Genomic DNA, 12,038 nt, shown 5'->3' with positions numbered 1-12,038 from the left:
TTTTTTAATATTTTTATTTGTTTCTAGGAGAGAGAGAGAGAGAGAGACAGCTGAGCAGGGGAGGGTCAGAGAGAGAGGGAGTCACAGACTGAAACAGGCTCCAGGCTCCGAGCTGGCAGTCAGCACAGAGCCCGACGCGGGGCCGGAACCCACGAACGGCGAGATCATGACCTGAGCGAAAGTCGGACGCTTAACCGACTAAGCCACCCAGGCGCCCCTATTTTTTAAAGTTTTTAAAAATTTTTTAATTTATTTCTGAGAGAGCGAGAGAGAAACAGCATGAGCCGGAGAGGGTTAGAGAGAGGGAGAAGCTGTCAGCACAGAGCCAGACACAGGGCTCGAACCCACGGACTGTGAGATCATGACCTGAGACTCCCAGGCGCCCCCAGCCGTGGCCTTTAGAAAGCTTGTTGGAAACACAAGTTCACAGGCCCCACCTCCAGCGAGGAGAAGGTTCAGGCTGAGGCCCAGGAATGTACTTTTGAGAAAGAGCCTCAGTTGACTGTATGGAGCCAGTCCCACAGAACTGGGGAACCCCGCACCCCCCGTCCTACTGGACTAAGCTACACCTTGGCCTTGACTCACGTCCCCACAGCAGCCAGTGACCTCCGACACCCCCGCTTACAGCCCGTCAGAGGCTCCTCTCTGTGCTCAGGAGGAGGACCCGGGCAGCGCCAGGCTGACGGCCCCGCTCACGCCAGGGGGTAAAGGGAGGTTTGCCTGTCGTGTGCCCTCTGGGTCCTCGGCTACTGCTGCTGACGGGTGCCGGGCACGGAGCAGGGTGCGGCGTCTGTGCACCGAGCGCCTCAGGCAGGGGCGCCGGGGGGAGGGAGGCCCCACGGCCGGGCCGCGGAAGCAAGGAGGCCGGGCCTCCGGGTGGGGAGCCCGCCTTCAGCGGCGCGAGGCCAGCCTTGTTCGCGTCCGCTCAGGTGGGCGTGTCCTTCTCGCTGTCCCTGGAGCTGCTCTCCTACCAGAAGCTGCCGGCTGAGCAGATGCTGCCCGGGGTGGACATCCAGCAGCACGCCGGCGGGGAGAAGGAGATGGTGTTCACGCAGAGCCTGATCCTGGAGCACGCCAACCGGACCACTCAGGTGAGCCCTGGGCCTGCCCGCCTGGGGGGGCGTCAGAGGAGGCCGGACCCCCTCCCTCCCCCCCCCCCCAGAAAGGAGCGGAGCCCGGCCCTCACCCTGAGGGCCCAGTGTGCCCTGGAAGACGCCTTGCCCCGAGTCACGCGGAGAAATAAAGGTCATCCTTACTCCCGACTCAGCTCAGCTCAGCACCAGGGGGCGCTGGGGGGCGCTGGGGGCGCTGGGGGCTGGGAGATGCCGGTGAGGGACAAAAAGGAAGAGTCCAGGGGGCGGGTTCCAGGCAGGACCCCAGGGCCAGGAAGGCGGAAGCGATGAGTGCGCGGCAGCACGGGAGGGGATGGGGGACTGCGGGGGAGAGGGGCCCGGGAGGGGCGACGGGCTGGGCCTTGGGGCCCCCACCGGACGGAGGAGGACCGCCTGACCAGGGAGCAGAAAACAGCTTGACCGGGGCAGGGGGAGTGGGGTGGCGGGGAGAGAGCTGGTGCCTTCCCGGCCCTTTACCTGCACGGACGGCCCCGGCCCCGGTTTGGGTGTCGGCGCGGGCCCCTCCACAGCTGTGCTGCGACCCCTGTGCTTCCCAGAAGCTTCCGGACGCACACCCGGGGCCCACGGCCCGGGCTCTGTCCCCCTAGGTGGTGCCCCTGAAGGCCACCGTGGCCGTGCCCCAGCTGCAGCTCTCCACCAGCTGGGTGGACTTCGGGACCTGCTTTGTGAACCAGGAACGGGTCCGGGAGGTCTCCCTCCTGAACCTGAGCGGCTGTCGGAGCTACTGGGCCGTGCTGCTGGGTGCGTCGCACCCGCCCACCACTCCCCTGCAGGCCGCCCTGCCCTGTGGCCCTGACGCGGGGTGGGGGTGGGGGGGCCCCGGGGCGGCGGACGGAGCCGCCTGTGCTTTCCTCCCGTGCAGGCCGGCAGGAGCCCGACACGGAGCCTGCGGCCTTCGGGGTGTCCCCGAGCAGCGGGCTGCTGGAGGCGCGACAGGCCAACGCACCCCCGAAGACCACCCCCCTCCGGGTTTCCTTCACCGCCAGGTAGCGGCCCCTCCCACCCCCGCCCACAGGCCGGGGCCCTGCTCCCCCCAGCGAGCCCCACCCCTCCCCGGCCAGCCCCTTCCGACATGACCGCCCCCCCAGGAGCAGCGCGCTGTACGAGTCCACGCTGGTGGTGGAAGGCGTGCTCGGGGAGAAGGCTCGCAGCCTGCGGCTCCGCGGGCGAGGCTCGCACGACGAGAGATACGCGTCAGCCCCCCAGCCCTGAGGCTCTGCCCTCGGCCCCCAGCTGCGCAAATAAACCAGCACCCAGAGCGGAGGAACGGAGTTGCGGGCAGGGGTGGAGGCGACGCGCGCACTGGGTAAAGGGCAGGAAGGAGCACTCAGCGGGCCGTGGCCCCCGGGAAAAATCACGAGCACCTCGAGAAGACCACGTGTTTACTGTCTGGGGCGCAGCTCACCCCCAGGGGACACGGCGGCCTCGGCGACCTGGCAGGGAGCAGCCCCGGGTCCCGACCTGCTGCCGCCACCTCTGGCTGGGGCCTCGCTCAGTTTCCAGGGTACTCAAAGACCGCGGCGGCCCCCATGCCGGTGCCGATGCACATGGACACCACCCCGTACGCCCTGGGGGAAGGCAGAGGCCTCACCAGCGAGCCCCCCTTCCCCCCCCCCGTTCCCAGACTGCCCACCCCGGCCCACGCCCAGCGGCCTTCACGGCCTGTGGCCTCAGTGCAGAGTGCACGTGCACGCAGCGTCCCCTCGGCCACCCCGCCTGGGGCGCCCCATGGGACACTCACCTCTTCCCCCGGCGCTTCAGCTCGTTGAGCAGCGTGATGACCTGTCGGGCTCCAGTGCAGCCCAGTGGGTGGCCCAAGGCCACGGCGCCCCCCAGAGGGTTCACCTTCTCGGGGGGAAGTCCTAGCTTCTCCACGCAGTAGACGGCCTGGAGGGAGGCGGGGCATCAGCTAGCGCCCCGCCCCCAGCTGCCCAGGGCGCGACAGCCGTGGGAAAGCAGGCTCACCTGGCTTGCAAAGGCCTCGTTGATCTCAAAGATGTCCACATCCTCCACCGTCAGCCCTGCGGACAAGGGCAGAGACCTGAGCTGCCCCGTGTCCCCCAGGCCCCATCCCACCCGTGACCTGAAGGCTACTTGGGGTGTCTGCCCCACAGGGGCAGGTGGGTCCCGGCTGGGGGGTCAGGAAGGGGCTAGCCCCCCCCCCCGCAGCAACCACATGACCTCCCCCCCCAAAACAGCATGAGAGGCAGGGGTCGGATCCAGATGTGAAGGAGCCGCCTCACCTGCTTTCTGCAAAGCTACAGGGATGGCATAGGCAGGTCCGATGCCCATGATGTCGGGTGGGACCCCCACCACCGCGTAGGACCTCAGGACCCCAAGGACGGGAAGGCCCAGCTCCTCAGCCTTGGATCTCCGGGCCAGCAGGAGGGCGGCGGCCCCATCGCTCACCTGACTAGAGTTTCCTAGAGGCAAATCACAGGGGGTAGGAGGCCCTGGGGGGGGGAGCTCCTCCCACATACCTCACCCCCTCCCCCGCCGCCCGCCCGGACTACACCTTGCCAGGCGGCTGCCCCTCCAGTCCCTCCCCCAGCCCGTCTCACCGGCTGTGGTAGAGCCGCCCGTCTTGAAGGCAGGCTTCAGTTTGGCCAGGCCCTCCATGCTGGTGTTGGGGCGGATGCCCTCATCCTGGGCCACGGTCACGCTCCTCTCGGTGCCCTTGTCATCGTGGACCGTGGTGGTCACAGGCACGATCTCAGCTCGGAAACAGCCCTTGCTCTGGGCTCTGGCTGCCCTGGCAGCACCATGGACAGCCTGGCTCAGGCTCCCGTGGGGTCCCCTCCCTTCCAGGGGTGCCTCCCCCTGCCTCCACCGCCCCAGCCCACGGGGACAGGCACCCAAGCTCAGGCTGCTACATGCAAGGCCCTGCACGCAGGGGGTGGGAGAGGGGGGCTCTAAGGGACGGCTGTGGCCCGGCCCCCCCACCCGGGAGCGGGAGGCCTGAGGCCTTCCGGGGCCTTTGCCGCCAGCCTCGTGTCTTCAGAGCCTAGCCAACCGCAGTCGTGATGGGGAAGGGGAGCTCTAGAGGTGGCGGCCCCCATTTGAGCCCTGCACCCACGTGGGAGTGAGCCTGCCCTCTCTCTGCCAAGCCGAGGACGGAACCCCGGGAACGTGTGTGCGGGTCTCTGCGGCTCGTGGGCCCATCCCGGCCGCTTGAGCCCATCCGCTCCCCAGTTCCCACCTACTGAGGACGACACATGCTACGCGCTTAGTGAATCTTAGGATCCAAACAGCACAAAAGCACAAGGCGTTCTGGGGCGATCCTTGCAACCATATGCAAAATGCCAGTGCCTAGGGGTTTCTCCGGGGAACATTCCACACTTTTCACCAGTTTTCAGGTGGTTACTTGACCCCAGGTAACTGCTTCAGAGAAGCCCACTTCCTTCTCTTGCCATTCTCTCTGGGCATCCGGGACTTACCAACCTCGGCCCGCCCCTGCCCTGAGCCCCTGGGTTCGTCCGGAAGCCGGCATGCCGGGGCCCCAGCAGCGCAGGCCCCATAGCCCAGGCTGTCCCGAGCGGCCGGGGCTGCCGCGGCTAATCGCCGAGCCGCAGGCAAGGAGAGAGGAGTCCTGGCCCCCGTTACGCCCCTCACGACGGGAGGGGGCACCAAGCCCAGCCAGGGAGCAGACACGCGGGCTGGCCGGACAGCCGGAGGGCGTGGCCCCTGCCCACCTCTTTCCCGGCTTGAAAACCCTCACGCCCAGCTGTAGCCCAAGGCCGGCCCCGCCCCGGGCCCCCCATCCAGCCCCTCAGACGGCCCACCCCAAACAGCACTCACTTTTGCTGCGAAGCCAGGGCGAAGGTATCCTGCTTCTCCCGCGAAATGCCAAACCGCTCAGCTACGTTCTCCGAAGTTATCCTAAGACGGAACCAAGACACCGTGGGGTCGTGGCCCAGCAGCCGGGGGCCCAGGCTGGGTCCCTGCAGCCGCAGGCAGCGGACAGCAGGAGGCTCGTCCAGGCCACGGAGACCGAACAGCACCCAGTGGGGTGTGGGGGCACGGGGGGGGGGGCGGAGGTGCTGGCTGGACCCCGAGAAGCCTGTTCACCAGAGACCAGCCCAGCGGAGGGGCAGATGAGGGAACGGGGGGACGCTGGTCACTCCTGGTCAGCTCCTCCCGCGCCTCGAGGAAGGTGCTCTAATGAAAGCCCCCACACCCCCGGGGAAGGCCACACCCGTGGTCGGAGCCAGTCCTCGTCCTGGGGCCCGGGGCCACAGCTGGGCCTTCCAGCCTGGGCTTCGGGCGTTACGGGCTCCCCTGCGAGACGGTTGCTGGGTGTGGAGGAAGCCAGGGCACTGCCCTCCCCGCCGAGCCTCAAATCCAGGGGAGCCACGACCCCCTGCCTACGGACCCAGGGGGGTGGCCCAGCGCCTCAGTGACTGTGGAGCTAAGGGGCCGTGCATCCGACAGGGCCCAGGCTCCCAACTCAAAGCCTCCCGCTTCAAGGGTCTAAGCCTCCAAAAGGCTTTGGCGTGCAGTTGCCGCCGTCCCTCGGGAGCTCGGCCCCTCGGCGTGGGGACGACACTCGGCATGGGGACGACAGGCTGGGCCATGTCGACACCCAGAGCACAGAGGACGGGGAGGCCTCAGGGGGGGAAGTCGGGGGCCAGTCCCACCCCCACGTCCCCACCTGGGACAAGCCCAGGTCCCTGCGCCCCCGCTCCAGGCCGGGACGGGAAGCGGGCTGTGGGGACACACTCACCCCATAGGAATCAGGCAGTCTCTGGCCTTCTCCTTCTGCACCAAGCGCGACGTGATATTCCCGGGGTTCCCTCTGTCGGCCAGGGACATGGACTCTACCCTGAGGAGGCGGCGGACAACGTGGCGACTCTCGGGACCCACCCAGGGCTACCTGTGCACCAGCGAGTGCTGGGAAATGGCCAGGGGCGCTGGGAAATCCAGCGGGCTGTGTGGGAACCCTGGGCAGGGCCCTGGGGGTGCAGGGCTGCCGAGTCACCCCACCCCCACCCCCACCCCAGGACGGAGCCCTGCACGCCCACTCTCCCCGCAGGGCAGGGCTGAGCTTCCCCGCCACCGCTCTCCTGTGGCGGTCAGTCGGCAGCTCGCAAGGAGAACCGCCTCGCGCTGGCCGCGGGAGGGGAGCCGCCGCCGGAAGCCCAGGCACCAGAGGCTCCCAGGGCAGAGAGACAAATATTTGAAAAGCCGTAGATCAAAGAGCATCTGACCTGCACAGACCGGGAGGCGCTGACTGCTCAGAAGGCAAGCGCTCAGAGCAGCCAAAAAGCCCGCCCCTGAGACGCAGAACACGGCCGCAAGGGCGACCCAGAACTCTGAGTGCTGTTCACGCGCCCTGTGCTATTTTAAAATCTTTTCAGATACTAGAGCACTTTGACAGCATCAGTCACAGAACATACGTCCCAGAGTGTCCGCTGCTGGTACTACTCCACTTAATCTTGTCAACTCCAACAGGCCAGCGATAGTCATCCCCATTGTAGAGATGAGTACACTTGAGGCCCGGAGAGGCGAGTAACTGGTCCACAGTCACTCAGCACGGATCCAACTTTAGAAATGCAGGTGTCTGTGGCCCCAGAGCCCACTCCCAACCAGGACACCGCGGGCTACTGCTCACAATCAGCCGCTGGGGGACAGTCTTGGCCCAGACCCTCACTACTCTAGAAACACAGTCTTTAACCTGCCTGGGGACTCAGACACTCTCTAAAAAACTCACTTAGGCTCCAGCCTTCTCAAGTTTCCCGCACCCCTCCCTCCCCCAGTAAGACAGAGGAACATGAGAGAAATCAAAGGGCGGATGGGCAGTGGCCCTTGCCTGGCCAGTGGCCTCTGGCTTTATTTGCAAGTGGACAGGAGAGCGCCAGCCAGCCAGGGCCAAGCGGCACAGCCCCGAGGAGGCCTAACCACGCTCCAATCAAGAAATGTTACAACGAGGAGGGGCGCCTGGGTGGCTTAGTCGGTTAAGCGTCCGACTTTCGCTTAGGTCATGATCTCGTGGTTCGTGGGTTCCGGCCCCGCGTCGGGCTCTGTGCTGACTGCCAGCTCAGAGCCTGGAGCCTGTTTCAGTCTGTGACTCCCTCTCTCTCTGACCCTCCCCTGCTCACGCTGTCTCTCTCTCTCTCCTAGAAATAAATAAAAATATTAAAAAAAAAAAAAAAAAAAGAACTGTTACAACGAGGAAACCAAAGGCTGAGAGCATGTCAAACCCTGGGCTGCTCGCCTCCCAGAGCCCCCCAACCCCCTCTGGCTTCGCCAGGCCCTGGGGCCCTTACCCTGCCAGAGGCTCCTGCCCAGCATGGCTCCTGCGCCCCACGTGCTACAGCAGACTGTGCCCTCGGAGCCCAGGGGCCGCTGCCCGTGTCCACCTTGAGGGGGGCCAGGGGCCTGACGGCGCACTCGGACACACAGACTAGCTGTAGGGGCGACAGCCCCGGCCTTCAGGGAGCCAGCCCTGCACGGTTTCTCGCAACAGCTCCAGAAATGAAAAAGGGGCCACAGAAGGAAACTGAAATTGTAGGTTTTCTCAAAAACAATTGCATTTTCCAGCCTGCCAGGTTTCCCAAGAAAGCAAGCTCTTAAAAGCCAATTCCCTTTCTCCACTAGTGCCGAGAGGGGTGCAGGATTCCTGAGCACCCAGAGCCTGGGGCCACCTCCAGGCTGATGTGTGGGAAGCTACTCCCCCAGCCAGCCGCCTCCAAGGGCTGGGGGGACCCTGTAAGCAGAGCCTCTGAGAACCCCGGAGATATAGATTAGTGTTACTGGTAGAAGTTGTCAATACGCTCTGGCAGAAGAGATTCTTACCCACAAGCCATGCCAATGTCATAAGACCCATTTCTGATGCCACCTGCAACAAAAGCATTTCATAAACATCCTTTCCAGAGTCCGTCTGTTCTGGGGACAGAGGAGCCTCTTCCCCACCGGTCTCTATGTAGGACTCGGCCCCAGCCTCAGAGATGGAAGGCCCACGCTCCAGAAAGGGCTGGGGGCTGCGGCGAGGGGCTGTCCGTCACTGTGTGGTCACAGAGAGCCCTCTCGGGACCCTGCTGTCACCCAGCAGACGGTGACCTTGCCGACCCAAACCCGTGGAGCCAGAGCCGAGGCCGGGCTACAGCAGCGGGCACCCACCCTGTCACAACTTACCAGCTATGTTGGCCACTGCCTGGAGCCCGGACGAACACTGTCTGTTGACAGTGGACAAAGGCACAGTCTCTGGGATGTCACTGAAACGGAAAGTGAGGCCACAGTCAGCCCCCTGTCATGGAAAGCAGGCCTCTGCTCCGGGTCAGGACTGCACCCCCCAAGGGTTGCAGACACCGGGGGAACAAACCGTCCCCACTGCAGGCACAACCGTACCGAGCAGACCCCACCTCTGCGGGCGCTTGCTCCCCAGGGCCCCGTAAGTACATGCTCGTTTTCCGTGACTCTCCTCAACCAAGGTCAAAAACAGCCCAAAGTCCAGGAAAGCTGATGGGGCCACAGGGATCCTTCTCTCTCCCCCTTTGAACATTAAGAAGGGAAAATTATACTTCTGTTTCCTCCGAAACAGCAACAGAGGAGGGGATCTACTGCTGGGACAAAGAACCAAAGCAAAACAAAAACAAAAACCAGACAGACAGACAGACAAAAGTCTCAGGCATGAAGTGAGAAGCCATCAGCCTCACTAGTAACCGTTTCTGTTCCGATTCTGTCTGGAAGGCCTGTTCCCGGCTGCACGAAGAACCCCTGACGGGTACCAAGCGCCCTGACCTCCCGTTCGGGTGCGTTCCCTGCACTGGTCCCAGTCCTCGGAGCTGGCGGGGCCGCCCCTCCTCACGTATCCTGCCCGGCCCAGGGCACAGAGCCCTGCGGGAACCCCAGGCACCCCTCAGAGCCCCGGACTCAGGACCTCAGGGGGTGAACATGCTGGGTGACCCTGGTGCAGCCGGCACTGGTTACCCCTGAGCCGGGCCAGGCTCTGCTGCCTCCGATCGGGAGCCTCCGAGCCCACGCAGCCTGGTCAGGCCTCCCCAGGTGTCCTGACTCCCTCCTACCTGGTCACCGCCTCCTGGCCCGACGCACAGGTGTTCACAGAGTACCTCCTCCATCCAGGCACCACGTGTCGGACCCTCACATGCCCTAGAGGCCGCCCGCCGGCGCACAGAAAAGCACACCCCAGGGAGGCGCACCCCAGGGAGGCGCACCGCTACCGCTGGAGGGGAAGGGGCCTCCGGAAGCCTGCGAGCGTAGGGAAGCCAGGCCAAGATGGCAGAACGGCGTGTGCACGGAGAGGAGATGGGGACGGCACACCTGGGGGCAGGATCGCCAGCTCAGGGAAGACGGGGGACAGACAGGCTGGCTGAACGAGGGAAAGTCAAGGCAAACTGACAGCTGGGAGAGCAGGCTGGAGGGTGAGTCTGGAGCCAGAGCCAGGGAGTCCTTGAACTTCACGCTAGGCAGCCTGTCAGTTCCGTTCCTCCACCGGCTAACGTTCCTATTAGTTCTTCTCCAGGCAGCTGCGAGTGCACAGTGTAGTAAGTGGTTCTTTTTTTTTTTATGTTTATTTTATTTGAGGGGGGGGGCAAGCAGGGCAGAGGCAGAGGGTGAGAGGGTGAGAGAGGGTGAGAGAGAGAGAGAGAGAGAGAGAGAGAGAGGGAATCCCAGGTAGGCTCCGCACTGTCAACACAGAGCCCGATTTGGGGCTTGGACTCATGAACTAAGAGCTCATGACCTGAGCTGAAATCAAGAGTTGGACTCTTAACCAGCTCAGCAACCCAGGCGCCCCAAGGTTAAGTGGTTCTTAAATCCACACATTAAAATGACTGAAGCACTCCTCTCCTGTCTTAGAACAGCACGTGGTAAAGGGCAAGTTTAACCAGGGCCCCTCCCGGGAGACCCCGTGCTCCAAGGTTCTGCCGTGTCCCCTGGTCTCTGCGGATGTGCCGAGCCTTGGGGGGTGCCAGCCTGCCCAACTAGCTGTAAACAGCTCAAAGCCACTCTTCAGGGTGCCTTCCCTACCCCAGGGGGTCCACTTGGAAAAGCAGACAGAGTCCACACGTAAAAAAGGCAAAGCCACAAGCAGACTTTGGATCTCCAGGGCCCGTCTGTCCCCAAAGACGGCTTGTCCTGGCTCAGAGCCAGGAACGCATCCTTCACCCGAAGTACAGGAGGGGCGCCTGGCTGGCTCAGTAGGTAGAGCACGCAACTCTTGACCTTGGGGTAGTGAGTTTGAGCCCCACATTGAGTGCATACGCGACTTAAAAAACAAACAAAACATAAGTCAGGGCCAAAGCAGGGGAAGGCGGTGTCCACGAGAACAGGGTGCCAAGGGCTCAGACCGCGTCCAGGCCTGGCGTCCAGCCGGAGCCTCTTCCACGCACAGGCCGCGTCCCCTGCAGCCTGAGCCTACTCGACAGTCAGAAACAACCCACAGCTACAACTGGACAAGTTTACCTCAGAAACTGGGCGATTCGGGCCATGATCGCTCCGGCCCCCGGCTGCAGCACATTTCCTGCGGACGACAGACCTTACTCAGTGCCAGACGGCACTCTAGATACGAAGGTACAGCTGTGAGGACTAGAAAGGGGACGTTCCAGATCTTTCTTTAGCAACACAAGCCCTCGGCAGGTTCCCTTGAGGCCCTAGAAGTTCAAGGAGCCAGTCACTGATCACCGGCCTGATCATACCATCAACCGAACCGAGGGCCACCAGGTCCCTTGCCTGTGCACCCCGCTTTTCCAAATCAGTGCGCAGGGGCCTGGGGCCTGCCTTTGAAGGAAACCTGGAAAGAAGACCGCGATGCAAAGCTTGCCGGTAATCAAACTGGTCTAGTCAGTCATGGAAGTGAACTTCCGAAAATGCCCAGCTCCCTGCGAGTCCTCGGACAAGCGCTGCTGGCGTCGGAGGTGGAAGAGCGACTCCCCGCCTAGGGGTGGTGCCTGCGCCCTGGGACTCTGGCCCTGTCGTTGTTTCTGGCTGGAGGAGTAGGGGTGGAGGGTAAGGGTCACCGCACCCTGGATTCAAGTGCGATCTCTGCTGAAACTGTCCCGGGCTGAACTGCACGGTTTTTGATGGCCCCTCGTTCGGGGGCGGCACGGTCAGGATGGGTACAGAACCCTGGCCTTCCGTGTCCCACGGGGTCCGCACATCCCTGCGCCCGGCGCTTGGGTGTTAGCATGTCACTGAGATCGCTGCTTTCTGAGACTCAACAGGCAGAACTCGCGGTCGGGGTGGGGTGGGGGTGGGGCAGAAAGTGCCTGGAGGCGGGAGTCCTTAAGGAGCAATTCAATTCAACTGCCAGGGGCGCCAGTCCGCGCGGTGAAAGCCCCCGGAAGGGCCCGGAGGGCGTGGGCGGGGGGCGGGGGGCGCGGCCCAGGGCCCACGCGGCGCGCTCACCCACGCAGATGTCCCCCAGCAGCGAGGGGCTCAGCCGGACGTCCTGGAGCACCGCGGTCATGACGGCCGAGAGCAGCTCGTCGGGGGTCGTGTCCTGCAGCGGGAAGCGCGGCCACCGTGGTCCCCACCCGCGAGGCACAGGGCTCCCGGGACCCCCGCTCTCCCGTCCCGCCGAGAGACGCACGGCCGCCTCCGGGCCAGACCCCGGTGCGCTGCGGCCCGCGGGCTCCCACGCGGCGCCCCGACCCACGGGCCTCACCTTGAAGCCGCCGCGGCCCCCTCGGCCGATGGCGGTGCGCCGCCCGTGCACCACCACCACGTCGTCGGCCGACGCCTGGCGAGCGCCGCTCCAGCACGGCGCGGCCTGCGGCGCCGGCTCCCGACGCGACCCGGGGCTGCCCGTCAGGTGGCCGAGCACTACCTGCAACCTCCGCATCGCGCGACTCGGCGGGGCGGACCTCCCCCAGCCCAGGACGCCGCCGAAGCCGACACACCGCCGCCCGCGAAGGCGCCGGGCCGCACTCTGCCCGGACCTCTCGA

At 64.6% G+C, this 12,038-nt stretch overlaps 2 protein-coding genes across 2 annotated transcripts in view; one reads left to right on the top strand and one right to left on the bottom strand.

Moving 5' to 3' along the window:
• DLEC1 (DLEC1 cilia and flagella associated protein) overlaps positions 1-2,391 on the top strand; it is a 72,720-nt gene extending 70,329 nt beyond the window's left edge. The window contains exons 34-37 of the mRNA XM_039237169.1: positions 930-1,091; positions 1,721-1,874; positions 1,996-2,119; positions 2,222-2,391. Of these exons, the coding sequence (XP_039093100.1) occupies positions 930-1,091; positions 1,721-1,874; positions 1,996-2,119; positions 2,222-2,345 (564 nt within the window). The 3' untranslated portion in view covers positions 2,346-2,391. The remainder of the gene's footprint in view (positions 1-929; positions 1,092-1,720; positions 1,875-1,995; positions 2,120-2,221) is intronic.
• Positions 2,392-2,498: 107 nt separating this feature from the next.
• On the bottom strand, positions 2,499-12,038 carry ACAA1 (acetyl-CoA acyltransferase 1). Its single transcript, XM_039237168.1, has 12 exons — positions 11,758-12,038; positions 11,499-11,592; positions 10,557-10,614; positions 8,268-8,347; positions 7,929-7,971; positions 5,857-5,955; positions 4,932-5,012; positions 3,695-3,885; positions 3,377-3,556; positions 3,099-3,154; positions 2,875-3,020; positions 2,499-2,701 (listed from the first exon to the last, which is right to left on the bottom strand). Exons 1-12 carry the CDS (start codon positions 11,932-11,934, stop codon positions 2,626-2,628), a joined length of 1,281 nt encoding a protein of 426 aa, XP_039093099.1. The 5' UTR covers positions 11,935-12,038; the 3' UTR covers positions 2,499-2,625.

Source organism: Hyaena hyaena, unplaced genomic scaffold (genome assembly GCF_003009895.1).
Source record: "Hyaena hyaena isolate Hyena2069 unplaced genomic scaffold, ASM300989v1 scaffold_121, whole genome shotgun sequence".
NCBI lineage: Eukaryota > Metazoa > Chordata > Mammalia > Carnivora > Hyaenidae > Hyaena > Hyaena hyaena.
The sequence above is the reverse complement of the archived record's forward strand: the minus strand, read 5'-3'. Positions and strand labels throughout refer to the sequence as shown.

What these genes read in the sequence shown, in the direction of transcription:
- ACAA1 (XM_039237168.1), bottom strand. Translation starts at nt 11,934, where the DNA reads ATGCGGAGGTTGCAGGTAGTGCTCGGCCACCTGACGGGCAGCCCCGGG. An exon ending in GCTGGGGGACATCTGCGTGG is followed by an intron (nt 10,615 to 11,498) that starts GTGAGCGCGCCG and finishes TGTCGTCCGCAG; the next exon opens with GAAATGTGCTGCAGCCGGGG. An exon ending in GCCCTGGCTTCGCAGCAAAA is followed by an intron (nt 3,886 to 4,931) that starts GTGAGTGCTGTT and finishes TGGTGCTGCCAG; the next exon opens with GGCAGCCAGAGCCCAGAGCA.